General features: G+C 46.7%; 10 protein-coding genes across 10 annotated transcripts; 4 read left to right on the top strand and 6 right to left on the bottom strand.

The window, feature by feature from the left end:
* Positions 1 to 477: 477 nt before the first annotated feature.
* On the bottom strand, positions 478 to 2,121 carry N7520_000625 (cytochrome P450; the record flags this gene model as incomplete). Its single annotated transcript, XM_057134560.1, has 3 exons — positions 478 to 913; positions 972 to 1,778; positions 1,829 to 2,121. 3 exons carry the CDS (start codon positions 2,119 to 2,121, stop codon positions 478 to 480), a joined length of 1,536 nt encoding a protein of 511 aa, XP_057000496.1.
* A 1,091-nt stretch (positions 2,122 to 3,212) lies between these two features.
* On the bottom strand, positions 3,213 to 3,869 carry N7520_000624 (uncharacterized protein; the record flags this gene model as incomplete). The annotated part of the gene is made up of 1 exon (XM_057134559.1): positions 3,213 to 3,869. The coding sequence occupies one exon, from the start codon at positions 3,867 to 3,869 to the stop codon at positions 3,213 to 3,215; it is 657 nt and encodes a 218-aa protein (XP_057000495.1).
* A 294-nt stretch (positions 3,870 to 4,163) lies between these two features.
* Positions 4,164 to 5,713, bottom strand: N7520_000623 (uncharacterized protein; the record flags this gene model as incomplete). Its single annotated transcript, XM_057134558.1, has 3 exons — positions 4,164 to 4,341; positions 4,400 to 5,147; positions 5,218 to 5,713. The coding sequence occupies 3 exons, from the start codon at positions 5,711 to 5,713 to the stop codon at positions 4,164 to 4,166; spliced, it is 1,422 nt and encodes a 473-aa protein (XP_057000494.1).
* Positions 5,714 to 8,087: 2,374 nt separating this feature from the next.
* On the top strand, positions 8,088 to 10,384 carry N7520_000622 (Zn(II)2Cys6 transcription factor; the record flags this gene model as incomplete). Its single annotated transcript, XM_057134557.1, has 6 exons — positions 8,088 to 8,413; positions 8,470 to 8,943; positions 9,027 to 9,271; positions 9,342 to 9,476; positions 9,527 to 9,626; positions 9,682 to 10,384. The coding sequence occupies 6 exons, from the start codon at positions 8,088 to 8,090 to the stop codon at positions 10,382 to 10,384; spliced, it is 1,983 nt and encodes a 660-aa protein (XP_057000493.1).
* Positions 10,385 to 11,096: 712 nt separating this feature from the next.
* On the bottom strand, positions 11,097 to 12,847 carry N7520_000621 (cytochrome P450; the record flags this gene model as incomplete). Its single annotated transcript, XM_057134556.1, has 2 exons — positions 11,097 to 12,634; positions 12,688 to 12,847. 2 exons carry the CDS (start codon positions 12,845 to 12,847, stop codon positions 11,097 to 11,099), a joined length of 1,698 nt encoding a protein of 565 aa, XP_057000492.1.
* Positions 12,848 to 13,299: 452 nt separating this feature from the next.
* N7520_000620 (Cytochrome b5) lies at positions 13,300 to 14,811 on the top strand (the record flags this gene model as incomplete). The annotated part of the gene is made up of 2 exons (XM_057134555.1): positions 13,300 to 13,530; positions 13,597 to 14,811. The coding sequence occupies 2 exons, from the start codon at positions 13,300 to 13,302 to the stop codon at positions 14,809 to 14,811; spliced, it is 1,446 nt and encodes a 481-aa protein (XP_057000491.1).
* Positions 14,812 to 16,529: 1,718 nt separating this feature from the next.
* Positions 16,530 to 18,438, top strand: N7520_000619 (3-hydroxyacyl-CoA dehydrogenase family protein; the record flags this gene model as incomplete). The annotated part of the gene is made up of 2 exons (XM_057134554.1): positions 16,530 to 17,137; positions 17,199 to 18,438. The coding sequence occupies 2 exons, from the start codon at positions 16,530 to 16,532 to the stop codon at positions 18,436 to 18,438; spliced, it is 1,848 nt and encodes a 615-aa protein (XP_057000490.1).
* A 1,002-nt stretch (positions 18,439 to 19,440) lies between these two features.
* On the top strand, positions 19,441 to 19,965 carry N7520_000618 (uncharacterized protein; the record flags this gene model as incomplete). The annotated part of the gene is made up of 2 exons (XM_057134553.1): positions 19,441 to 19,445; positions 19,680 to 19,965. 2 exons carry the CDS (start codon positions 19,441 to 19,443, stop codon positions 19,963 to 19,965), a joined length of 291 nt encoding a protein of 96 aa, XP_057000489.1.
* Positions 19,966 to 20,980: 1,015 nt separating this feature from the next.
* On the bottom strand, positions 20,981 to 21,340 carry N7520_000617 (glutathione S-transferase family protein; the record flags this gene model as incomplete). Its single annotated transcript, XM_057134552.1, has 1 exon — positions 20,981 to 21,340. One exon carries the CDS (start codon positions 21,338 to 21,340, stop codon positions 20,981 to 20,983), a length of 360 nt encoding a protein of 119 aa, XP_057000488.1.
* A 367-nt stretch (positions 21,341 to 21,707) lies between these two features.
* N7520_000616 (alpha/beta-hydrolase) lies at positions 21,708 to 23,549 on the bottom strand (the record flags this gene model as incomplete). Its single annotated transcript, XM_057134551.1, has 4 exons — positions 21,708 to 22,833; positions 22,885 to 22,990; positions 23,057 to 23,180; positions 23,247 to 23,549. The coding sequence occupies 4 exons, from the start codon at positions 23,547 to 23,549 to the stop codon at positions 21,708 to 21,710; spliced, it is 1,659 nt and encodes a 552-aa protein (XP_057000487.1).
* Positions 23,550 to 25,731: the final 2,182 nt, after the last annotated feature.

Raw genomic sequence — 25,731 nt, 5'->3', positions numbered from 1 at the left:
ATGTCTCATTTTGCAACTTAGCTCCAAGATTGTGGGTATGTGATGTATGAGGATTATTCAACTCGTTCCATATAAGTTTAGCCAATCGGGGTAACCCAACGCTCCACGAGTTCTATCCCTTGTCTCATCCCTATGCTGCAAATTACTTATCTCTCTAGTTTGTTTCTACGGAACTTGATCGTAAGTGAATTCAATTTAAATATTCAAATTAATTATCCTGCGTTAGAGAAATATGTATGTATACTATCAAAGACGTTACCCTCCAAGAGTTCCGAACTTGAAAGTTCCGCAAATCACGATTCCGTTATGAACATTGAAGATAGGACAGATCTAGCTGAAATGAATTTCCCCTTTAATTTCCTTCCCCCTTTTCTCTTCCTTTCGTCTCTTCAATCTCGGTTTTTTTTTTGGTACAAATGCAATCTTTTCCTCGTGATAGACTATCTCATCAGTGATCATCAGCTTCCGCAGAAACGGCTAAACTCGGACCCGGCGACGCAACCCTACCTGCAAACCAAGTGGCTTGCGCAGGAAGCCTTCCCGGGTTTCCATCTCCTCTTCCTGTTCAATTTGGAATTCAAACAGGCCGAAGACAGTGGCAACAATGCAAAGCAATTCCATCTCAGCGACATTACGACCGACGCAAGCACGCGGACCATGGCTGAAAGGAATGAACGCAGCCTTTTGGCGGGGGTTCAGATTTTCCCAGCGCTCTGGGACGAATTCCTCGGCATCCTCGCCCCAAATTTCAGTAGAGCGATGGATCGTGTAAGTAGGCACGGAGAGAACGTCGCCAGCGTGGAATGTTTGACCCGCGATGACGATAGGCTTAGTGCCTTCGGGGATCTCACGTGCAAGACCCATGGCAGATGTGCTATGAATTCGCATTGTTTCCGAGATGACCCATTGAAGACTAATGATGGTTAGAAATTGCGATTGAGGTGAAGGTAACAATTGGGAGGGGATATTACTAGGGAATATCCTTGACCATGGCGTGGGTGGGAACATCGACATCCTTTGGGATTGCCTCATCCAAAACCTTCTGAAGTTTCTCGACTACGCCAGGGGTGCGAAGACACCAGTAGAGGATAGCACAGGACGTGTTCGAGGTGGTATCCGAGCCGGCGATCAGCTGGGTCAAAGCCTCCGCAGTAAGCTCCTCGAGGCCTAGCTTCTCACCAGTCTCATCCTTGCCCTCCATTAGATGCGCCAAAAGATCGACACGGGTGTTTTTCTCAACAACCTCGGGTTTCACACGTTCGTTAACCCGGGCAATAGCAATACCAGCGAGATTCTCAACCGCCTCCAGTCCCTCAGTGAAGAAACGGTCAGGGATCCATTTGGCCCAGGGCTTAAGGGCTGGCAAGCAGCCTAGCGTCGCAGAGACCTCACCGCGACGGTTCAGCACCTCAACAGCAGCAACATACTGAGGGGGTTCATCGGGGCTCTTACGCATCTCAGCAATATCTCGACCGTTCTTAAGCATACCAAAGGGGGCGCCAAAGGCCAAGTCACCGATGATATCAAAGGCCAGGTAGTTGAACCAGTTCAAAGCGTCTATACTAGCATATCCAGTCTTCGGATTCGTCTCGAGTTTGCAGAGTTTGTTCCACTGCTCGACAAAGATCTCAAGATTGGCGTGGATGTACTGCTCGAACTGACCAATGGATTTGGCACTGAAAGTGTGAGACACAATCTTTCGCTTACGGCTGTGCTCAGCCCGGTTCCGAGTATTGAACAATCCTCGGCGAATTGACACAAAGGCATCATAAAAGTCGCTAAAATTTATGTCAGTGGTTGAGTACTTCCGGATTTACAGTAAACCTACGCCTTCAGGAATCCATTTCCGTGTCCATATATGGCCTGGATGGCGGTATCATCGGCAACAGAGATGTGATTCGGTGCTATGCGCAGCACTTTGCCATACTTCTTATGCGCCTCGTCAACAGACAGGTAACGCTTTCCCTGTCGTGCTTGTAGAAGCAGCCAAAGGTTGGTAAAACTCGCGAGCCCCGGGCTGGGAATACCCCTCAGATGCGACCTTTGCAAGTACGGCAACAGGTAATAGGCAACCAGTAGACCAAGGGCTATATATGGAATATTGGAGAATGAGAAAAGCATGATGGACTTAGAACTGCGCGAGTCATCCAATAATCTTTAAACCTAGGATGAATCTAAGTCACTGTGCGTTGCAATGACAACTTGGTAGTTGGATTAGAAGAAAGTTGAAAATATTTGGGGGAAAATGGGTACCCGCTCTCTTAGAACTCACAAGAACTTGGCCAGGCGCGATGTTTTTGAAAAGCATGAGCGTTGGGGTAATTGCCGCATCACTGCATCAGTGTAAACTACACGTGATAATTTGGTCCCAAGACCTTGGGAACCGCATTACCGAAAACACTATTGGGCAGGTCTATACGGGCTTACATATGTCTTTCTAGAGGAAGCCAATAGCCAGCATAATAGATAACATGATCGTCCATATCCGGAGGGATCCGCATGTTTTGAAAGTAACTTACGGAAGTTAAATTTTGCGGAATTTTATTGGCTACTTTGCTGTGATACTCATCCAAAGTGGGCCGGGGAAACTACTTGCTATCCACGTGGGGAAAAATACAAAGCTGTTGGCCCGCACTGTTGTTCACATTGCACATATGATCAATATATCATGCCCGTGGTGTATACTTTATGTCTTGAATAACAAAGGCCACGCATTGACTCTAGGATCACACATTCCGATCTTAAGTGGTCAGCCTCCAGATCTTGTCGTGGAAGCCTATCAAAATTTGAATCCTTGCATATGCAGCCAGGCTGTTGTCCTGGTTGTTTGCATAAAGTTGCGAGTGAAATTGTTTTCATATTTATCTTACTCCCCTGCGTCCTCCGCGAGCGTTCCCTCGTCCTTATTTCCGCAACTCTTCTCCACATGCTTTGCTGTATAGCGCAGGCCTCGAGTTACCTGATACTTTCAAATGCTCTAGTATAGCAAAATTGCATCAGGAAGGGCACTTATGAGGTCGATCACTGAAGATCACTGGCAACATGAGGCGATCGAAGTGATGTTTTGAAATAATGCTTGGATGTATCAGAGTCAGATTCCCGGATTAATTACAATATTTACATTGAGGCTAACAGAACTTGAGAGCCTGCCCCTCAGATCTCTCGCTATAATAAGCACATAGCATCTGAATGAAACTGCACATAGAAAGAACTCATGAGACTTTCGCCGCCAATTCCTTCACTGATCGCTTTTCTTTCTCGATTCCATTCCGCCGCTGAGCAACATCGCATAAATCAATATTCCCACATTCACAGTCTCCTTCTCTCACCCACCGATAAGTGATACTCCAACGATCTTCACGAGGTCGCACTGTTCCATCCGCCATTGTATCATTCTTGCGCTTCTTGATACCATGGGTCCAATGAAGCCTCGAGTCTCCAGTCATCTGCATCATACTCCGCGGCTTCAGATCCACATCAACCCGCCTTTCACCCTTGCGAAACTGCATCACAGTCGGTGCACCCATGGACAGCGCATAAAGTTGGTCATATGCCATGTGGGCGTCTGTGTGAGGCGGGATACCAGCACCAGGGGGATAGTATTGAAGACAGACCTGCTCTGGCGGACGAGATTCCGTTGTCGGAATGAGTGGTTGGAGCCATTCTGGGAATTCTTTGTATGGAATGTCAGGATCGATGCCGAATGTTTTATAGTCGAATGTGTAGCCATAGTGGAGTGATATACGGCCTGGGCGATCGGGCCATTTTAACTCGTTGCGGAAGATTGTGATGAGGCGTTGCTCGTGTTCCGCGGTGATAAAGTCATCTTGCCAGAAAATGCCCTTGGGTTCGATGGGTAATTCTTCCATCTTGCTTTTCTCCTTTTCCAGCGTCCTGGCAACGTTGAATATAAAATCTGGGGAAGAAATAACGGCACGTGACGAGCGGAATTTTGATGATTTTTTAATTTTGTGGTTTTTGCGTTCCCGCTTTTCGCTAACGTAATGCAGACAACAATAACTAAGTTAGACATCCAGTACGAACTTATTTCTTTCACACGATCCGAGGCACATGTAAGAGATTTATGTTTAATGTTGAAATTAATTATATTGTCATTTATATACGTTCATCATGCATGGTGAATGCTGTTGAATATTCACCTATTAAGCTTGGGCAACATCATCATGTACCTTCGCTGCCACATCATCCACGGTGACCCGCACTTCGTGGCTGTGGTCGAGTTCAGAAAGAACAATCCAGGTTGGCCAGATGCACAATATCGTAATTCCGAAATTGAGGCCGATACTGACAAAGTGGTTTGCGTTACCCTCGGATTGCATGCTGTAATTTGTTAGATTGTCTCTTTCAAACATTTCAAAAATCAAATAGGAAGACTTACGCCCAAGCAACGGTCTGTCCAAGAGCTTCAAATCCTCGCAGAATTCCACAGTGGTAGGACAGAGATGAAATGTCAGTGCTGTACTGACCAATAAGCCAGTAAAGATATTGCTGGAATGCTTGGCCTCCGAAGGTCCAGAAGAAAACCAGAGCGTACGACTTTCCGAATCCGCCCGTGAACCAGTCGAAAACAGGTGCTGTCGGCGCATTATAGAACTGATTCTGCAGAACACAAGCCCAAATCCACGTGCCTGTAAGCACGGTCACAATAGCCAAGAAGGCGATCTTGGCTCGGGTATTGATGCGAATAGTTTGACGATCGAGAAGAGCCGCAATGAGGAACGAAGAGGCAATACCGGCAAAGTTGGTGAAGAAAGACGAGAATGCACGGGAGCGGACGGTGAAGTAGTCGGTCAACCAGGTGCTCAGAAAGGCGTTGTAGAAATAGCTGATGAAGAACGAAGGAAGCAGAAGTAGGACACGGCGTGTGGCGATCAGCTTCAGTGCTGCCTTGAATTCGGCACCCCAGGTGGCTTGCTTGTGCACCAAAACCAATGTTCGATCTTTGCGCTGCACCTTCTCGGCTGGGCTCAGACAGAGCGCTATAGGAAGTCCAAGACACATGATCACGATGAAAACGATGTAAGTTCCTGCGCTGATTGTTCCCTTCGATGAATTTTGAGCGTTGAGGCCAAGACTAATCGCACCGCCGACAATGGGACCAGCAGCCTTAGCCGTCTGCCAAATAGCTATTCATAACCGTTACATCAGTATGTTTTCCCGAGGATCAGAGTCAGACTTTATGGCATGGTCACGTACCAAGGTAAAAAGCACGGTCCTGGGGACTCGGGTATCCAATGATAATAGCAGCCTCGGCAGCCCAGAAGAAACCCGCAGAGATACCACACAGCGCACTACCAAAAAGCATGAACCATGTTGTCGGGGAATAATTGTTGGTGTAGAGACCAGCACCGTAAATGGGGTACCCAATAGCTCCAATAACTAATCCATATCGAAGACCGATACGGTTGTTGATGGCTCCCGCCAAGACACAAACGATTGCAAACAAGCCGTAGACCAGAGCGTTTGCAGCCGAAACGGCATACGGCTCTGCTGCACCACCAGCTCCAAGGTTGTTCATGGCGTCCCACATGCCCGGGGCCGTGAAGGAAACACCACTAGCGATGGCGATCTGGAATGGGATTGATCGATAGATGGATCGAGCAGACCAGGATCGAGCTGTATCGTCCGCATGCTCCACGGCGGGCAGCTCATTTTGAGACACGGCCTCGGTGTTCGAGTCAGTGGACGCCATTATGGTAGTGGATTTGAACCACGCTGGCGCTTCTCTACGCAAAATCAAGCGATGAAATTTCAGGAGTTACAAACAAAAGAAGCAGAAGCTTTTCATGCGTAGGAGAATTTTACAATAGATACCCCCGCGAGAAAATTGCGTGATTGCTGCCAATAATTCCTCTTGGTTGACCGAACGCCAAGACGCTTGGAAGGGCTAGATGTGTTTCTCTTTGCTAATTGCAACGGAAATCTTCTGAAAATGGACCAAAGTTTCCACTCTCAAACCTTGGAACTCCTCCTCAATTGATCTAATTTTCTGCAGTGGATTAAAGAAGCTAGAGTCCATGGCGCGCAATTGAGACAGCAGATAGCTTGTTTCACCCGTCATGTATTTTCATCTAGCAAGCCTGTGAGGCAAATAAGCTCAAAATTGTAACCAAGAAGGGTAAAGTGCGGGTGGAGCATAGAATTTTCTGAAGGGCAAAGCCACGCGACATCTCTAATTTCCATGGTCAAATTTCACCGAGCTGTACGCACCATACTACCCAGAAATAGTAGCTAATGGGATAGAAGATTTAACCGAGAAAAAAATGAAAATAAAAATTTCATGAAAATAAATATTGCAACCCAACATTTACCGGGGTGCTGATAACAACTGGCATATATTAGCGGCGAGATGGCTGAATGTCCTTGCGGCTGAAAATGCCTAAGCTAATCTACCACTCAGGGTCATAAATAGAATTGGAGCAAACATTCGTTAACTGGCCGGTGTGACGCAATGGTAGCGTGTCAGCCTTCTAAGCTGAAAGTTGCGGGTTCGACCCCCGCCATTGGTTCATATTTTTTTTTCTTCCACGTTTTGTTTTTCAAACCCCCTCACTCAGATTTACATTTATACCAAGTTAGTGTGTCAGTCTTCTAAGCTGAAAGTTGCGGGTTCGACCCCCGCCATTTGTTCATTTTTTTTTTTCTTTCACGAACTTTTTCTGTCCACCCTCACTCAGATTTGCATTTATATTAAGTTAGCGAACAGTCTATACGTTAGTCGTGTGTTAAAGTCGTGGGAATAAAAGAATGAAAATTTTGAATTCGAATAGTAAGCAGGCGATTTTTTTAGTCAGCGCCAACCACCCAAATATTGGATAAAATATGCATCAATATGAAGGAAACCGTGTTGTCAGAGACCTTCCCATATGTATTTGAAGTTTGTGTGAACAGTCTGTAAAGCAATGCCATTTGAAAACCATTTCAGCGTTGGAGAGTAACGCAACATTGAAGCCCTGGAGGTTCTTTGTATATATCCATATTCGACAGTCCTACCTAGTGATGCACATAACGCAAAAACAAAAACATACAACAGTCAGGATTCGCATGTGGTCACCCACCATACTACTAACTAACCGGCGTGTGGCTTAAGTACGGCTGAGCGGACGGGAAGCCCTGTTCTCCACACCCTATGGTCGTATGTATTGACTGTCACTTTGATATAATCTCTATAGTGCAATGTTATTGTATGATATTCGCCGCTTAGGGTTGCACGACCGGGGGTCAGAAGCGTAAGTGCGTAATAGGTAAGGTAAGAAGTAGGGTAAGGTGAGAAGCAGGGTAAATGTAAGTGAGAAATCACATCCTGTCGCTCGACAACAGCATTGACCCTCCCAGCTGAGCATGATAGAACATCATTAGGCCACGATCCCCCATCTAATCATCCTCTTGGCATCTGCACATAGCCCCCTAGATGGAGTTGGTTTTCGAATGCACTATCCTCTATGGGGTAGATTTGAATATTCAACGAGTACTATGAGCAAATCGAACGTCAATATCGTTATTTGCAACCAACGCGATGACCTTCTTGATTTGAGAATAGCATTTTTAAACCACCTCTTTGGCTTGGAACCCCCGATCTCTTGACACCCACATTTTAGGTCAGATTTAAGGCAAAATCAGTGAAGTTGGTGGCAAGGTTAATTACTACATTGCTTTACATATAGTGTGCAAGGCAGCGTGAAACTAATCATTGTGATGCCATAATAAATGCGTTGCCTACTCTACGCTTCAAGTGTCCTAAAACGTTTTTGTAAGATATCTAGCAGCTGATCACCTTACCGCTGAAACATAATCAATGGCTTGGAATGGGTTATATAACAGAGCTATAGCAGGAGGATCCATAAAAAAATTGGATCAATGCACCAAAGAATAGGCATAAGTCAACATTTAAAGATCCTTTTGCTATGTAACCAAGGTGGGCCACAGCTTTATCAGTATTGGGCAGTCTGCTGGACAAGCTTTTTTGACTTTGTCATGATTACGTAATGCGACATTCCGGATCACGGAGCTCGATCGCAGCAGTTTCGGCCGTAAGCGACTATCTCATTGCAACCAAGCATTGAAAGATGGATAGCTCTAATTCTAATTCATATCCATACGACACAGCACGCGTGAGTGAAATTCTGAAACGCAAACGTCGTGTTCGTGGCATCAAGTCTTGTTTTCCTTGTCGACACAGGAAAGTAAAATGCAGCGGTGACCTGCCCTGCGAGAGTTGTGTGTCGAGGGGCCATCCTGAGCTTTGTTGTGTGCCTTCCAGCGAATCAGCTGAAAATTCACGCGCGGCACCGATACCTTCTGGTAATACTGGATCTCGAGACAGTCGTTCCCTGGCAGAAAGCCCAGACGGGGAGGCCGATGGAGACAGGTTGCAGAGAGAACATAGCAGGAAGTATGTCACATACCCCATTTTCCGTCAAGGCTATGCTATACTGACTAATTCCCTAGTACCATACCTGGATTTGATCATAGTGAAAATGACAAGGAGCCTTCTCCAGATCACACAGCTGGTATCGATCTCATGATCAAACGGTTGGAAAATATAGAGGAACAAATTTCTTCTCTGAAAGCTGATCTCAAAAAATCCCGCGCCAACTCCAGTACGGGGACCAACTTCAATTGTCATGATAGTCAATCATCAAATTTACAGCTCAACCCGCACTTAGCTACGCATTTCATCCCTAGGTCACCAGGGAAGAATTTCGTCGAAGACGCCACAGGGGCGACCATCTTCCTGGGCGGCCATTCTGACCCACCAGCAGCATTGGGATGTCGAAGCGCACCCGGTGATGGGATTCCATCTGATGACTTATTCTTGGATCAAATCGCGCCTCGGACGTATCCTTTTACGAGCATGTGGGGACCGGATGCCGGCGCGGCGGATGTTTGTTGGACTTTGCCTGAGGACTCTGATATCGTTCGGTATGTACCGATTCAAACAGTTCAATTCAATTCTGTATGAGAGAAATCTTCGGTGGATATTAACTCAAGATCAATGGTGGCAGGTATTGTCAGATCTACCAAACGATAGTCTACCCCTACTACCCAGCCCTAGTAACACTCGAGCAATTCAATTCATCGCTCTGGAAATTTCTTGACTACCGAGCAGACCTTCAGCAGAGCAACGAATTATCAAAGCTCGACAATATGGATACTTCATGGCTCGCACTATTGTTTGCCGTCCTAGCGTGTGGAGTTCAATTCTCGAACGACCCGATTAAGAAAAGAGATCTGCAGTCCAAGGTCTTCAGTATGTTCCTTCAACCTTTAAATTCATGCAATGGAAGGTAGAAAACACTCTAATACTAACGATAATACAGTCTGTTCATCTTTCCAGTGCCTTCGCATTTCAAACTTCTTCAATAACACCAACATGGATCAAATCCAGGCTATGGCACTGATAGGTCACTGTATCCGCAACAATCTGGACACAAATAGTGCTTGGATTTTATTAGGTATGTGCTAGACTCAAGTGACAACATGTTAATATACTTAAAGATTGCAGGTGCGACAATGCGTCTCGCGCAGAGTATTGGACTCCATGAAGAGACAATCTCAACAAACTCATCGAATGCGACCCAACAATTCCAAAGAAAACGACTCTGGTATATCCTATCCACTTGAATTATTCTGCTTGCCTGTCCTAACTAAAAGAAATAGGTGGGTACTCCTCTGGCAGGACACGTTCCTCTCCTTTACCTACGACAGACCCCCAAGTACAATAAAATCAAGCGGAAGGATTCCCTACGACCCCTCAACTAACGAGCCGGGTAATCACTCACTCGCCGACTGTATCATGGCATATTGTCAAATCATACTCGAGCGGTCACGCAAAGACGAAGACATCGAATCCGTCACGGCAATAATGGACTACAAGCAGCGCATAGCGAGAATCCTAGACGATGACTTCGCCGCACCATTCCTCCGCAACAAGGCCCGTTGTCGTACTCCCCAACAACACCTCCAGCGACTGGCATTTCGCATACACTATTCCTATGTTCTCATGAGACTCCTTCGATTGGCACTGAAAACGCCAAGCCCTGATCCAAATATCGATACTGAAGCAATCAAAATGGAATGTGCAGAACGTGCCTCGGACGCGGTTCGTGCTTTCTTAGAGTTGCATCAGCTCTCGTCGACGGTTTGTCGGTCGTGGGCGTTTGTGCACAATGCCGTGAGTTGTGCCTTTACTTTGCAGAGTTTGGGCATGTTTCCTGTGGATTCGGAGCTGCTTATTACAGAACTTGTTGTTATTTTGGAGAGCGAGGAGAGCTTGTCTTCTTGGGTGGATAGCGATACTAATGTTAGGCATTACGGGCCTTATTCAAGGGCTTTGCGGGCATTGAAGGAATTTGTTAGTTAGAGAATCCCATGGTGATATGTTCTGGTTTGACACCCATTCATGTGACTCTATCTTCTATGAAAAGAGCCCACTATACTTGGTTGTTTCACCTTCCTTCCATACCAAAACCTCCTATATTGTTCTCTGCTCCATATGTAGTAAATGTTGATTGCCTTCCGCGGCAGGCACCTGGGTACTCTCTTGCCCTAACAATTATAGGCGACGCAGCCCTTACAATTAGATCTTCATCCTGCTAGCACGCTTGGAGGTGTTTTAATTGCTTCATTAAGGTAGAGCAATATCTACGTAGACAGATTAACCACAATATTAAGCAAGACTCGGAGGAAAATGCTGCTGATCCCAAAGGTTCCAGCTGCTAAAGTACTGCCAGCTCAACAAGAACCCATCATACCCCCCGAGTTGACTTGACCTCTACATCTGGAAGAACCACATGACTTCTACTATTTGGAAGGGCGGAAGTACTGCTAGGGGCTAGGTGCTAGGTGTTCACTACACCTTAATTGTTGGCGTGCCGCAATTCACCAACTCCATTTGAGGAGGCTTTTTTGGTAGGTACCAGAGGACTAAGTGAATTCCGAACAGATCATTGGATTACTCCGTCGAGTCAGTCAGCAAAAGGCTCAATGAAGGTCAATATATCTATCTCTATATGCATTACTATACAACGGATGCAGCCTATGTTTGAAGGAACCGAAAAAGACATCATATCCCTTTATGCGGTAGCCGGAGTCCTTCTCTTAGCCCGAACGTAAAAGTTTAGAGGCCTAATCAACTGAAACTCTGGATCATACTCAACGGCCTCCAACCCTTCCCGGAAGAACTCATACCTCGAAACAAGTTCCGACAAAAGAATCTTGACCTCCAACAACGCAAAGTTGAACCCAATACAGCCACGCGGTCCAGTCGCAAATGGGACATAAGCGCAACGATGCATGTTCTTGGTCTCATCTCCAGCCCAACGATCAGGATCAAAGCGGAAAGGATCGCGCCAAATCTCCGGGTTCGTATGGATGGCATATAAAGCCGGAACGAGAACGCTATCAGGAGGCAGACGATAGCCACCTGGTAAGACGACTTCAGTTTTGGTAGTACGACCAGGTTGGAAGGAGGCGTTGTGTAGACGCTGTGTTTCCTTCACGAAGCGATCGAGGTAGGGGAGACTATGCGCGAGCTCAGGAGTCCATTCAACGGGTTTGCCAGTATTGGCAATACCTTTCTCGCACAGTTCCTCGTAAAGGCGATCTTGGGCACCCTCGTAGTTAACGATACAGTAAAGGAGCCAGGACATCAGGGCGGAGGTGGTTGTGAATCCGGCTCCAGTGACGATGAGCATGTTTGCCAGTACCAGGCCCTCGGGAAACTTGTTTCCACTTTCATCGACTGTGTTCTGAAGATAGTCAACAACACAAGAAGCCTTGACAGCTGCGTCGGCCATGGACATTCCAGCGATATTGGAGCCCTTGACTCGGTCGATCTGCTCTTGGAGGAGAGTATAGATTGTGCGCTGAATTGTCTTAAGGCGTGCTGGATCACCGAATGGAAGATGCCGGTACCATTCGCCTCTAGCAGTGATCTTCTTGTTGAGCGAGAGAAGGTTCGCGATGTTTGTGACAATCGGATGCAAAGGTGAATCAACATCATTGAAATGTTCGAAGTCGGTTCCTAGGGAGAATTTGCCGATGGTCTGTGACGCTAGCTTCAACATATACTGATAGACATTCCATGACTGGTCGCGAGAATCGAGCTCATCGAACACAGCGAATGACTGGCGAGCGCACTCCTGCATCAAGGGAGTGTAATGACGCACGGCCTTGGGACCCATTGCTGGCGGCAAGAACTTATGTGCCAGTCGCCAGTTCTCTGTTTCTGTATCGCCGATGAAGATGGCTGTGTTGTCCTTCACACCCCAGAGTGGGTGGTTCTCGTTGATCTTTTTTGTCATGTACACGGACTCAGAGAGTGCTACTGCGGCCACCTCGGGGCTATCGGTGAGATAAATCGTCTTGCCCATGTTGGTCGTCTTGATGACATGACCGTACTTTCGGAATAGGCGGTAGTGGTTTCCAAGGTGATCGGGGAAGATTTCGTAGTAGCTTCCCACTAGCGGCAGGCCTTCGGGACCCTGGGGGGTTTGAACTGCGTTGCCGTCGACGCGGAGACCGATAGGGGAATCGATTGAGGATGGTGTCTTGGTCAACTCCTCCACCGTGGTAATTTCCTGGTCATCGCTGCCATTGTGGAAAGTAAGTCCTGATAGAAGTCAGCGAGGGAGTTTTGAAATCAACCATGGATTCAATCCGTACCTAGTGCTTGCACAACATGAAACACTGCTCCCACGGCACGCTTCACATCCTCTAGTTTCCATCTGGTGTCGAGATCAACGAGCTGTGCAGTTTTGAGATCATCTCCGATCAGGTAGAAAAAAGGAGTAAAATTTTGTGATCGTTCAAGAGGAATAGGCATAGTGGCTGATTGAGTCCTGATTCTACAGGTCTTTGCTTGTCGGGCATACTCCCCTTAAGTATCCGCAGCACATCCACTGCCAGATCGCCATTTCCTGTATTATTTAGCGTCTTTCCGATTATCCAGAGACGGTGGAGTTCTCATCGAATCCAGCATTGGGATGAGGCGAGTAATGTGATTTGTTTCCGATGTTCGGGCGAACTTCGCACGAGATATGACAAAGTGGGTCAGCATCAAAGCGCTATTGCGTTGAAGCCGGTTGGCTGTTTCTCCTGCTTTTTCTCTGTCGCTCGATGCTCTGGGGCTTTCGGGCCGGAAATTTAGTGTATTCTGCAAGGTTGACTCCCGAATGGGTCCGAAATGGCCCAGTCAAAGCAGGTGTATTTGCAGGCTCTATATATACCCATCACTTCCCATTGTGTTGGACCCATTGAATCACATTACAATACACCATGTATACACTCGAGGAAGTGCAGAAGCATAACAAACCAGACGATGTCTGGATTATATTGCACAACAAGGTCTATGACATCACAAAATACCTCGAAGATCACCCTGGCGGCAGCGCCATTCTGATTGAAGTTGCTGGTACCGATGCCACCGAGGCCTTTGAAGAGACCGGTCATTCAGACGAGGCGCGGGACGAGTTGGCCAGATATCACGTTGGAGATCTGCCTTCAGAAGTAAGTCGTCACTTCAAATGGGGATAGTCCAGCGTACCAGTGTTTTTTAGGCTAAAATTGGTCCAGGAACACGCCGAAACCGTGGAAGTCTATCGCCCGAAATTTGAGCAGGTCGCTCAATCGGCTGTCGTGTCAGTCAAGAAGTCTTCGAATAGTCGATTGAGTACTTTGGTTCGTGCTGTAGTCAAGCTCGGTCTCACTGGCGCTCTGGGAACAGCGGCTGTAATGGGTTATCGCCGGGGATGGGGTTCATTGCTTCAATCGTTCCGACAGCTGTCCAGTCATGCCTTGACAATTCTCTGTGATTGGTCTGCCTCGAATGGCCAATTCTGGACTGGATTTGGCATCGCCAGCATAGGACAACTGTCACTGACGATCGGATTGACAATGTGGATTTCCACCAAGCTGGACGTCCAGCAAGAATTCACCCACTATTCTCCACGACGCACAACCAGAACGAACCAAATCATCCTCCGTAAACGACTTCCGTCATCATCCAAGAACAAGGCTCTCCTCAAACCGCAACGCTCAACACCTCTCGAGCCACGCACCTGGAAGAACTTCCCACTCATCCGCAAAGACACCGTCTCACCCAACGTCTACCGATTCGTCTTCGGCCTGCCCCACAGAGACGATATCCTGGGCCTCCCGACTGGCCAGCATATTGCTCTAAGGGCCACTATCAACGGCGAGAGCGTCTCCCGCTCCTACACGCCTGTCTCAAACAACACAGACCTAGGCCGTATCGAGCTCCTAGTGAAAGTGTACCCACAAGGCAAAATGACCAAGCATTTGGAGAGCATGAAAATCGGGGACATGATTGAGATTCGGGGGCCCAAGGGTGCAATGCAATACACCACCTCGTATGCGAAGCAGATTGACATGATCGCAGGTGGTACTGGCATAACCCCCATGTACCAGCTCATCCGAGCAATCTGTGATGACGAAACGGACTCGACAAAAATCAGTCTGCTCTATGCGAATAACACAGAGGAGGATATCTTGCTGCGAGAAGAGCTCGATACTTTTGCGAAGAAGTATCCAAAGAAGTTCCAGGTGCAGTATGTCCTTTCGCAGGCTGCACAGGATTGGAAGGGTCATCGGGGATTCGTTTCTCAGGACTTGATTCAAAAGTACCTGGCGCCGGCGGATCAGAGTAATAAGATGCTGCTTTGTGGGCCGCCGCCGATGATCAATGCTATGAAGAAAGTTCTTGTTGGGCTTGGGTGGAAGGAACCAGGTGCTTTGTCTAAGGCTACGGACCAGGTGTTCTTGTTTTAGTATGCTTCGATGGATTGTACGAATGTTTGAGTGGTAGAAAATAGAAATGGACTTGAGATTCTGCATTTTCAAAGCTTACATATATTCCGATGTTGCGAAATATCATCCGCATAATCTTTTAAGCAATACATACGACATGCTAGATAGCGAAATTCGAGCATGAACAGGCCATGGAGATTTTACTGGATATTTTGCTTTTGAATTACGAACAGCTTCAAGAAAGTTAATCCACTAATTGCCAAGAAGAAAAAAGGTTTCTGTTTTCACGTGGACCTGGGTAAGCTCCAGTCCAATCTCTATATACTGACAATTGACCCAACCCCTAGTGGTGGTTGAATCGCCCATCACTGCTAGCACATCCTGTCGTTTAGGACGTGGGGTTGCTTCGGAACCAGCGACCTCCAGGAAGTCACCCGCGCTATCGCCTGGAGTCGGAGAGAATTGCTTCTGGGCCGACTAGAGGGTCTTCGCTGTGCTCGTGCCATTGAGTCACAAGGGCAGGGGATTAACCTCTGATCCTTCATCCTCCATCTTCTGTTTGTTTTGTTAACGTTTTGGTAAGGTGATTCACGTGGCCTGTATGCTCTATGCTGCTATTCGTACTTCGCACTGCGTGTTTGCTTCCCCCTTCTCTTTATCTCTATGATGTTACTCATCCTTCTCTCTGTGTTTGCCCTTATACCTTTCGCTCTTTTATACTCGAGGCCATTCCCACTTCATTTTTTAGTCTTCGCGGCCCCTCTCTTCTCTTATCATTTCTAGCTTCCAAGGATCACCTTCGCGCTCCACATGCATTAATGGGAACACTACACTAAACTCAGAACTTAAATAATACAGAATCTTATCCCCAAAAGTCCCTGCACAAAACAATTGCCTCAACGTATCATTTCTTGTTATCAAGACCATGCCGATCTTACAGTTACAGGCCCCACAGCAGCCACCCGAACTCGGGATCCACCAGTCTCCGTCCGAACTGAATCCGAATAGTCTCCGTATCGAGTCCGAGGATAGGTAGGGCTAAAGCCGTATAATCCCGACGGCTGTGGAGCTTCGTCAGCTATACTTGCAATTAGTTGGGAGTTGCTGAAAATGAGAGCTTGATGTCTGAGCCAAGCTACACTTAAAGCCGGTTACCTATACGTTTTTCAATGTATTGATTATCGACAATGCCCACTTTAGCCTCTGTGGGACCATAAATTTCATCTTAGAGGAGAACTTTTCTAACAAGACCCCTGATGTAGAAAGACGCAGCTTTTGGCAACAACAAGCTTCTAGAATTCCGGAATATAAGCATATAATCCCATTTTCTAGCTTTACAATGCATGGGGAGGAAGGCAGTCTTGCCAAACGTTGACAGATTATTACTAAGCTGGGGCCTCCCGGAGGCGATACCTACCCGTTATATCCGAGTAATCCAATATGAATCCAGATGCGTCATAACTGGGTCTATCATATCCGATTTTAGGTTCGTTGATCCTTTATTCCAGAACATCACGGCACAAAGTCTGATCAGTCTTGGATTCGATGCCGGCTTCCCGATGGTGGAGCGGCATGTTCATGTTTCATAGGTCCTTTCCATGGTACGCTGGTGGCAGGTCGTCTGAGACTGTATTTAAGACAGAATGTTCTCTCCTTGGTGACACTTTTGTTGTTTTAACTGCCTACAACAGCACAGTTTCTTTCTATTACCTCCCGAGGTCCACATACACCATCCCAAGATGATCAAGCCGAGGACTGACCGCCCCGTCGCTATTCTAGGCGCTGGAGTCCTTGGTCGCCGCATCGGATGTATTTTTGTCGCAGCTGGCTACAACGTTCACATTCGTGATCCGTCAGCGGAAGCCCTCGATGCTGCTATCGAATACATCCACGCACACAAGGATGAATTCTCCCTTCTGCCTCGGACCAGCAAAGAGAAGAAAAACATTATACACGCCAATGGAGTGAATAGCAAAGCTTCGTTTGGCATCTGCAAAACATTCGCCGATATTGGGCCGGCTGTCTCAAATGCATGGCTTGTTATCGAAGCTGTTCCTGAGAAGCTCGATTTGAAAATCGAGACCTTTGCTGAAGTTGACGCTAAATCACCCGTGGATTGTATCATTGGGTCGAATAGCTCGTCGTACAAGTCCAGTTTGATGGTGACTAAGGTCTCTGCTGCTCGTCAGCATCGGGTTCTGAATATTCATTTTACTATGCCTCCTGATATTCTGGTTGTGGAATTGATGACCTGTGGTCAGACTGATTGGGATGTCCTCACTTATGTCAAGGATGTACTGGAGGAGTGTGGCGCGGTACCTGTGATAGCTCGACGAGAGTCGACCGGGTATGTCTTCTTTTCTGTTGGCTTTCTGAAATTTTTGACTAACCATATATTTGTGAATTAGTTTTATCTTCAATCGTCTCTGGGCAGCAGTCAAGCGTGAAATTCTCCATATCCTCTCCGACGGTGTCAGCGACCCTGCCGAAATTGATCTTCTGTGGGACCACATGTTCAGGAACGGGCCATTGCCTTGTCAGTTGATGGATCAAATTGGATTGGATACTGTTGCCTTCATTGAGGAGAACTATATCAAAGAACGTGGCCTTGAGCGCGAGCCTACAGTGGATTGGTTGAAGAAAGAATATCTCGACCAAGGACGCCTCGGCAACAAGAGTGATAAGGGTGGACTATACCCGCCGGCAGAGTCTACTGAGACCACAAAGTCTACCGAGAAGGGCATCTACTTTCTTGACGTTGGTCTCGGTGGCAACGCGCCCGAAATCTCAAAAGTTAACACAAATGGCAAAATCCTGCGACTCAATCCGATCACCCACAAAGTCACACCTATTCTTACTGGAGAGAATCTGCCTGACGGAATAGACGTGTCCGAGTCCACCCGACAGATGTTCTGGACGAACATGGGTCACAGCCTAGCCGCTCGTGACGGATCGGTCTGGTCTGCGAACATGGACGGCAGTGACAAGAAATGTCTTATACTATCAGGAAAGGTCCACACACCAAAACAGCTTGTAGCTTGTGAGGCCAGAAAGCAAGTGTACTTCTGTGATCGCGAAGGTCTAGGTGTTCACCGCTGTGACTACGATGGCAAGAATCACGAGATCTTGGTCCAACGACATGCGGAGCCCGGCAGCGCATTAGCAGATACGATGACACTATGGTGCGTCGGGATTGCCGTCGATGCTGAGCGTGGTTTGATTTATTGGACTCAGAAGGGGCCTAGCAAAGCATCACGCGGCCGCATCTTCTGTGCGGGGATCGACATTCCGGCAGGAGAGACGGCAGATAACAGAACTGATATCAGATGTTTGATGGAAAACCTTCCTGAGCCGATCGATATTGAACTCGACCAGGCGACTCAGATGCTCTACTGGACAGACCGTGGCGAGCATCCCACTGGATGTGCAGTTTATCATGCTTACGTTGGTGGAAACGCTGTGGACTTGCAGAAAACTATTTTGGCGCGCCACTTCCACGAGCCGATTGGACTGAAGCTGGACAAAGAGAATAACGCTGTTATTGTCGCAGATCTTGGAGGAAGTTTGTACTCCGTTGCATTGAAAGACGGACTTAAGACGGAGTTGTTGCGTAATGATGGCTGCTACACGGGAATCACTTTGGTTTAGACTATTTCCACTACATAGAATTTGGCTTGTTTCATAGAGATTAGATTGCATAAATGATTAGAAAACGTTCAGTCTTCTCAATTGTATCGCCAAGATTCCACAAATCTGACCGCGAATCTGTGTGTCATGAAAATTTGGTCCAGGTGATTGAAACAATGTTGTTTATGTCAAGTATGATAAGGATATCATTGAGGTTAAATGCAGTGACACTAGTACTTCCCCTTGAGCAAAAGAATAGACACATCATGACTTTCCAAAGAAACACTATGCTTCTTGTGCAACATCCCAAGTCTTTACTCAACCAAGTATCAGTAAGATTGTACGATTATCGCGGTGGTAATTGAACAGCACCTAATTCGATCTGAGATCAAAATATTAGGTTTACCCTGACAGAAAACTATGAGGCTTCTTTTCCTTCGCCCCAAGAGCTTCTTATTCCAAAGGAAGCTATAGCCAGTGAGTCGTTTTGATGATTTACGGGTTCGACCCCCGCCATTAGTTCGTATTTTTTTCTTTTTCTTTCTTCCATGAACCTTTTCTAAACCTCCTCACTTAGACTTGCATTTCCATCAAGTTAGCGAACTGTCTACACGCAAATCATGATTAAAACTTTTAAAATTTTCGTGTATTTAAAATTGGAGCCCACTAGTTTAGATGGGCGAATTTCACCCGCAGGCTAGAACGCTCGAGAATCGGACGTCGTCGATCTAACTCACTGAATACTTCTTCGGTGATTGACTTCATGGAATTCGTTCATCCTTAATCCATATAGGTAGATTCAATGAGCTCTTTCGATTATTTTGGTTATGTCGATCATGGGAAATGGAATATAAATAGCATCTCAATTATCCACAAATTTGACGCGGAGCTCAGAACTCACTTGTCTGTAACCTTGGGAGATGAGACCCCATTGTGTTTTTAACCTCGATTATGAACGGCCCAGGCTTTCAAAGCCCTAAGACATTCTACAGAAACGTAAAATGTAAAGGCAGGATTCTAGAAATGGTGTATGTAGAAAATCTCAATCAAAGAACAGTTGAACATTAATTGTATGCTGTGTTCTCGGAACATTTCTTTGAAGTAGATTTAAGGGAAGTGAGCCGTTTCGGTCCAGGGATAATAACTTCCATTTGCAAACATTCACTCAACAACATTCCATCCAACTCCAATTGCCTCATTTATTTTGATATCTAACAAGTCAATTCGCAAGACTCAGACCAAGAGAGTTTCAATCCATTCAGTATATTTGGTCCTTCTGATGAGCCTTGGCCAAGCTACTACATATCCAGCACGGACCAGCCCGGCGGCGATGCGACTCCCAAGACGGGTACTCGTGAGGCAAGCGTTGATACTTCCGACCATCTTGACTCGTTCGATGAGGTACTCAAGAATCCAGTTGCGATTAAAGACCGCGCCGTTACAGAGCTGGTTACCACCATGGATAGAGATACGCCTGGGCCTACTGGCCTTCCCTCTTCTAGCGAGTGCAAGAAGAAGTCACGCTTCGAGATGAAGAAGTCTAAGTGAAGCTTCAAGTACCTGCGGAAGGAGACTACATAGCACCAATTTTTGATTATCCCGGCTCCCAAAGCTCCCCAATCTGTCACCACTAGTGCGATGCCCACGCCTTTATTCAGTACTCACAGCAAAAAATGAGCCCTCGTTTATTCAAGATATCGGCACCTACCCTTATCTCTTCTGTAAGGGTGGATCAGCCACACTCCCTCGTCGCATCTGCAACCATGAGACAGCTTACTTAGCCTGCTACCAAGATCCCTTTGCCCGCCATTTGGAACACTTTCGAATGTACAAGGGACTTCAAGCCGAGCTCGCCGAACCAGTGGCATAGACGATCCGGAGATGATGATCTCCCCAGAATATCTTGCCATCCGGGGCAGACTCGAAATGGTGGCCACTGCTTCATCTAGCCCATTTTATAAGAATAGAAGAAGAATAAGCAAAAGCAAAAACATACAACAGTCAGGATTCGCATGTGGTCACCCACCATACTACTAACTAACCGGCGTGTGGCTTAAGTACGGCTGAGCGGACGGGAAGCCCTGTTCTCCACACCCTGTGGTCGTATGTGATCAGCGTCACTGTTATAGAAATTATATAGTGCAGTGCAATTTCAGTATATGGTGTTCGCCGCTGAGTATTGCGTGATTGGGGGTCAGAAGCATCAGGAAATAAATCTCAGTTGCTAGTTTCCAAAGATAAATGATACATAGCAGATTGAAAAAATTTCCCCACGTTTCAATATCCATACACATATCGCACTCCGGCCCTAAAGGTCGTCATGTCCTCAGCGGGATTTATACAGCGATTAATAATCTTATAGACTGGAGGCGACCTCTATAGTTTGTTTCAATTTTATTTGAGCAAGGCAGAGCTATCCGCCGTAGCGCCTTCCAGTGTTTAATGTTCTGTCATATCTCATTCAGTCCTACATTTGCTCTCTATCACAGACATTTTATGACTTTATAAGGGTGATGACGGCTAAGATAAACCAATGATGCCTGAAAACGCAGAGAAGTGAATTTTAGACGGTGACTTTGGCTGGGAACTTCTGCAAAGCCTTTTGGGAAGCCTCCCGCTCATCCAACCTCTTCCAATATGACAGTAAGTTCTCTCGTCCAGGAAGCAGCATCCATTCACACACTTGCATTTTCATCTTCTTCATCAACCCATAGAAGTGGATATCAGCTGCAGAAAATCTTTCTCCACACAGCCAGGTCTTTCCCTCCAATTGATCGTCAAGCATATTCAAGGCTTGATTGATCATGATTTTTTGATTCACTCTCGCCTCTGGGGTCGGAAGTCGATGTCCTTTATAGAAATCCAAGGTCGCAGGATCGTTCCTGAACCAAGCGATGATCGGCTGACAGATCTCCAGATCCATTCTGCGGAGCCACATGCGGGTTTCGGCGCGCTGTTCAGCTGTTTCGCCGTAGAGAGGGGTACCACCTCGAGCGATTTCGTCAAAGTACTCGCAAATAGCGGTGGTTTCAGTAAGGACAGTGCCGTTGTCAAGTTAGAGGGCCGGGACTTCGCCGCGGGGATTGATTGCGCGGAATGCAAGGCGCCGATTTTGGAGGCTCATGATGTCAACAGTTTCTATCGAGGATATTTTTGCCAAGTATAAAACATACACTAATGTTGAGCCGGCCATTTCTAGCACGTAGCTTTTCATCGAAACTGTGCCTGAGAAGCTGGATCTCTTAGTCCAGCGACATGCTGAGCCCAATGGCACCATGGCAAATCCTTCTTCACCGTTTCACCCGAGGAAGAACCAATCGTCCATGAGAGAAAATGACGTTGTCTCCCTCAAATCTCTCTGGCACTCTGTCCCCACCCTCATGACGCATGGGCGGGATGGTGCTTTGGGTATTTACCGAGCCAATCTCCATGGTCAAAGTCTGCCCTTCGTCAAATAGATAGGCCGCTGGGTAAAGGGGAAAGATGACAGTGTAGACCTCGTTCGGCACGACTTCTGATTTAGGGACAGATGGTTGGCTGAGAACACGCTCCTTCTCGAAGTTTTTTGCAACTTCATCACGGTGAGAGAGACGGAAAAAGCCTCTGGCAAAATTGTCCATGGGCTCGCCGTGGTTGCCAGCAAGGACAATAGGCTTTCCATCACTGTCATGCGCACGCAGATAGGCGAAGAGATCCAGGTCCTTGGCCTTGGTGCTAACCTCTATTTCGAGATATGGAGATCCAAGAATCTCGAATGAATCGGAGAACGCAGCATCAAGTTCGAATCTGATATTCTCTCTGAAACCTCGGTATTTGAAGGCAGTCTTTGCGCTGCTTGGCTTGGCCAGGGAGAGCTTCTTCTCGGGAGTAAAGTAGAAGCTGACATCCTTTGCGTCTGGTGGAGGATAAGCGACCTCGTTTTCGCGGTAGAATGTCTCAGTACCGTGGTGCTGGACTAACCTGATTCGGGGAACATCGAGCATCCCGTTGTCCTTCTTGTTGAAGAGATAGTGATCCAGGAACTTTTTCTGCAATTCAATGTGTTCTGGCTCATAGAAAGCACCCAAGTGATTTCCCGTGTGCATCTCCAACCACTTATCTTTGGATGAAATACCGTTAAAGGCGCGAATATTTCCCGGCAAATGGAGTTCTGGGTCAGTCCAATTACCGGAGCTGTAGAAGGGTACCTCGATGTCGGACAATTTGCGGACTCTATCAAAGACAGCCCAGACCCCGTCGGTGGGGTATTCAGTTGTTGCGCACAGACTAGGATACTCTACCCGGTTGGCAACGAGTTGCTCTTCGGCGAGAACGCCATCTTGATTCCCGCCTTGGGATGGAACAACGATGTTGTTGTACCAGTGGGATTGGAAGTTGTTGCTGTAAATGCCGCCACGCCTTATAGCTTGATACATGCTACAAGCAGACTCATAAGACATGACACAAGTCAAATGAGGTGGCTTCTACATGGCAACCCAGTAGCCCACCATTCCAAAGTAGCTGATACCGGAGAAAGCGACTTTGCTGGTGGACCACGGCTGGACAGCGGCCCATTCCACCACGTCATAGAGATCTTATTGTCCAGAGCGGCAGATTGTCAGTTTAGGTCTTGTCTTCTGCACCAGGAAAGAATGCATACCCTGTCCCTCGGCATCCGCTTGGATGGTCAGCGATCTTTCCATCCCGAAAGGATCCAGTTTCCCTTGACTACCTCCGACTCCGCGAGCATCGACCCGAAGAAGGGCATAGCCGTAGTCTCTGCACTGTTCATATTGTTAGCTCAGGGTAATAGTGAGTTGAACATTTTAATCAGAGGCAACACTACATACCCAGATAGTGGGCTCACATAATTCAAAGCAGGCGTCAGGACCGAGAGGCTTGATATTTGTGTACATATCAGCATAGATGGGCGTTTTGGGCAATCCGAAAATAGAAGCATGGATATCCTTGCCGTATGGACCCATGCTGCAGATCAAAGGAACCTTTTGGCCATCCTTAGATGCAGCAAACGGCAAGAAAAGATCAGCACAAAGTTCGATGCCGTCACGCATACGAATATAGGTATGCTTGATGCGGGTGTATCCCTCAATATCGGTCTGAGCAGCCTCGTACTTGGGGCGTGTTGTTGCCATGATGAAGAGGAAGAAGCAGGGAGGCAACCAAAAGTAAAGAAATGATTTTTTTCTATTTCGTCGGATTTAGGACAGCGTGTTAGGGGACGCACCTAGCATTAAATAATCCAGGATGCTGGAAGGTTGCCGACGGGGCCGATCTGCGTGAGCTCCTTGTAGCAAATGTAAGCTAGTCGTATTGTCATGGATATATGCGGGTACCTTGGTCATGTACAGATCGTATTGGAACTCCTGTATCGTTGTGCCACCCTGATACGCACCACTGCTGTATTAGGTTAAGGATCTACAGATCTGCATTACTACGGGGTCCATGACCAATCCAAGTCCAATAAATCATTTACACATTCTCTAGGGATCCGGCAATACTGCACAGATCTAACCCGGCGGGAAGTGATCGCTATCTTCCGCTGAGGAATCGGATCACGTATCGACGTCACAAGTAGCGTACTTCCGGTCACACTAAAACACATACTGATAGTAACGAGTGAGACCGCACCCCGTCACCCCGTCAGATCAATGGGTAATTTCTTAAGATTTCATCAATTTTGAAAGAGTCTCTGGATTAATATTGTAGCGATGACCGGAATAGCTGCAAACTAACAGTATTTTATTCTGGTTAATCAACAATTTTGTGCCTCTTGGTAAATATGGCCTTACTAGGATAATTGTGGAGATGGTTTCTCGCGGGTTACTCGTGAGAACCCGCAAATTTATGCGTATGTGTGTCTGGTCGAGGATATAGACCAAATCCGACCCAAAGCAAGGTCAGACTTCGCTCTGTAGACTAAGTAATTTCTTGCTCAATGGTCGGAACGTACGAACCTCGGCCGAAGTAAGTACGAGGTTCCTCCGTTCCGATTACAATATGACATAGTGGTGTTTCTCAGCGTCAATCGTCGTGCTCCATCTTCTTTTGCCACCATTCGGGGATGTGATTACACCATTCACCGATCTTGTGTGACAGCTGAAGCATAATTGATCCAATTGCACTCGGCCAACATGCTTTTCAACAATCTTGAGGTAAGGAAAGGGAGGTGGGTCGTATCCGCACAAAGACATACTGTAATACGAATGGGGGCAGAAGGTGTCGAACTACGTAATCAGACAGGTATGTGATCGACCAATGAGGGGGTCCTCGCAGCTTGGTAACAGTCCCATATTCTCTAATGGAAATAACACACAGTGCGTGCATTCTACGCAATCTTGACATCGGCCATAGACCATGGTATTCTCCAGTTTCATCATGCGCCATCCAATCGGCGCTTGGAAGGTAATGTGAACCTCTAGTAGATTCCTGATGGTGTTTTATCAGTCCTGGCACTCGACAAGAATCAAAATCTTGCGTTGCCCGCCTCCTCTCGGATTTGTCTCCAGTGAACGAGCTTCGTAAATTGTTCCCAGAGATTGTCAAAGAAGAAGGTTCAGATGGGATGAGGGAAATATAAAGTGCATTTTATTGTTGGTGACATTTCAAATTTCTTTGCTTTGCGGGTCATGTGAATAAAGCTACGCGTTCAGGTCTCAGCGAGTAGGTTAAGGCGACATGTCAAGTGTCAGTGACTCAAGTGATCATCATGAACAAATTCAGTACATGGCATTCAGATTTTGAATCTTCCAATAAGCTGATTGGTACAATTGTTATTCTGCACTCCCTGTGAAGAGTCGTTAATATCTATCTAGAAAGCACGTGAAATTATACTCAAGCTCAAACTTCCCACTTGGCCACTTTCGTATTTATCGACTTTTTCAAACGTTCAAGTATTTCTCCCTATTACTAAGCGCAAACTACAAAGAACCCGTTTGCGAGATCTGCCCCCTCAAATTGAGGGCTGAAAGTTAAAGGATGGCATTAAGAGGCATAACAATATAGGTTCTATACAGCTTTGAAGCAAGCGACAGTAACTAGTGTGGGTAGGAATCCACTAGCTGCTTAGTGACGAGAGACTTGATACGGTTGAAAATGGACAGTACACTCTGACCAAAATGGTGTGATTGACAATGGAAAGGTTCCTGAGATGGAATAGTTGCAAGTAATAATTGGATTGCCAGCAAGTCTGTTCATTGGTCTTAATTTCAAATGACTATTTTAAGTGACAGTTTCATTCAGAGCGCGGCTTGCGCATCGGCAAAGGACGAGGCACACCCTTTCAATAATTGATAGAATTCGAGATAAATTCACTCT

The sequence above is a fragment of the Penicillium odoratum genome, assembly GCF_028828045.1.
Source record: "Penicillium odoratum strain IBT 22623 chromosome Unknown utg000001l_segment0_segment0, whole genome shotgun sequence".
In the NCBI taxonomy this organism is placed as follows: domain Eukaryota; kingdom Fungi; phylum Ascomycota; class Eurotiomycetes; order Eurotiales; family Aspergillaceae; genus Penicillium; species Penicillium odoratum.
This window is presented reverse-complemented; position numbering and strand designations above follow the sequence as displayed.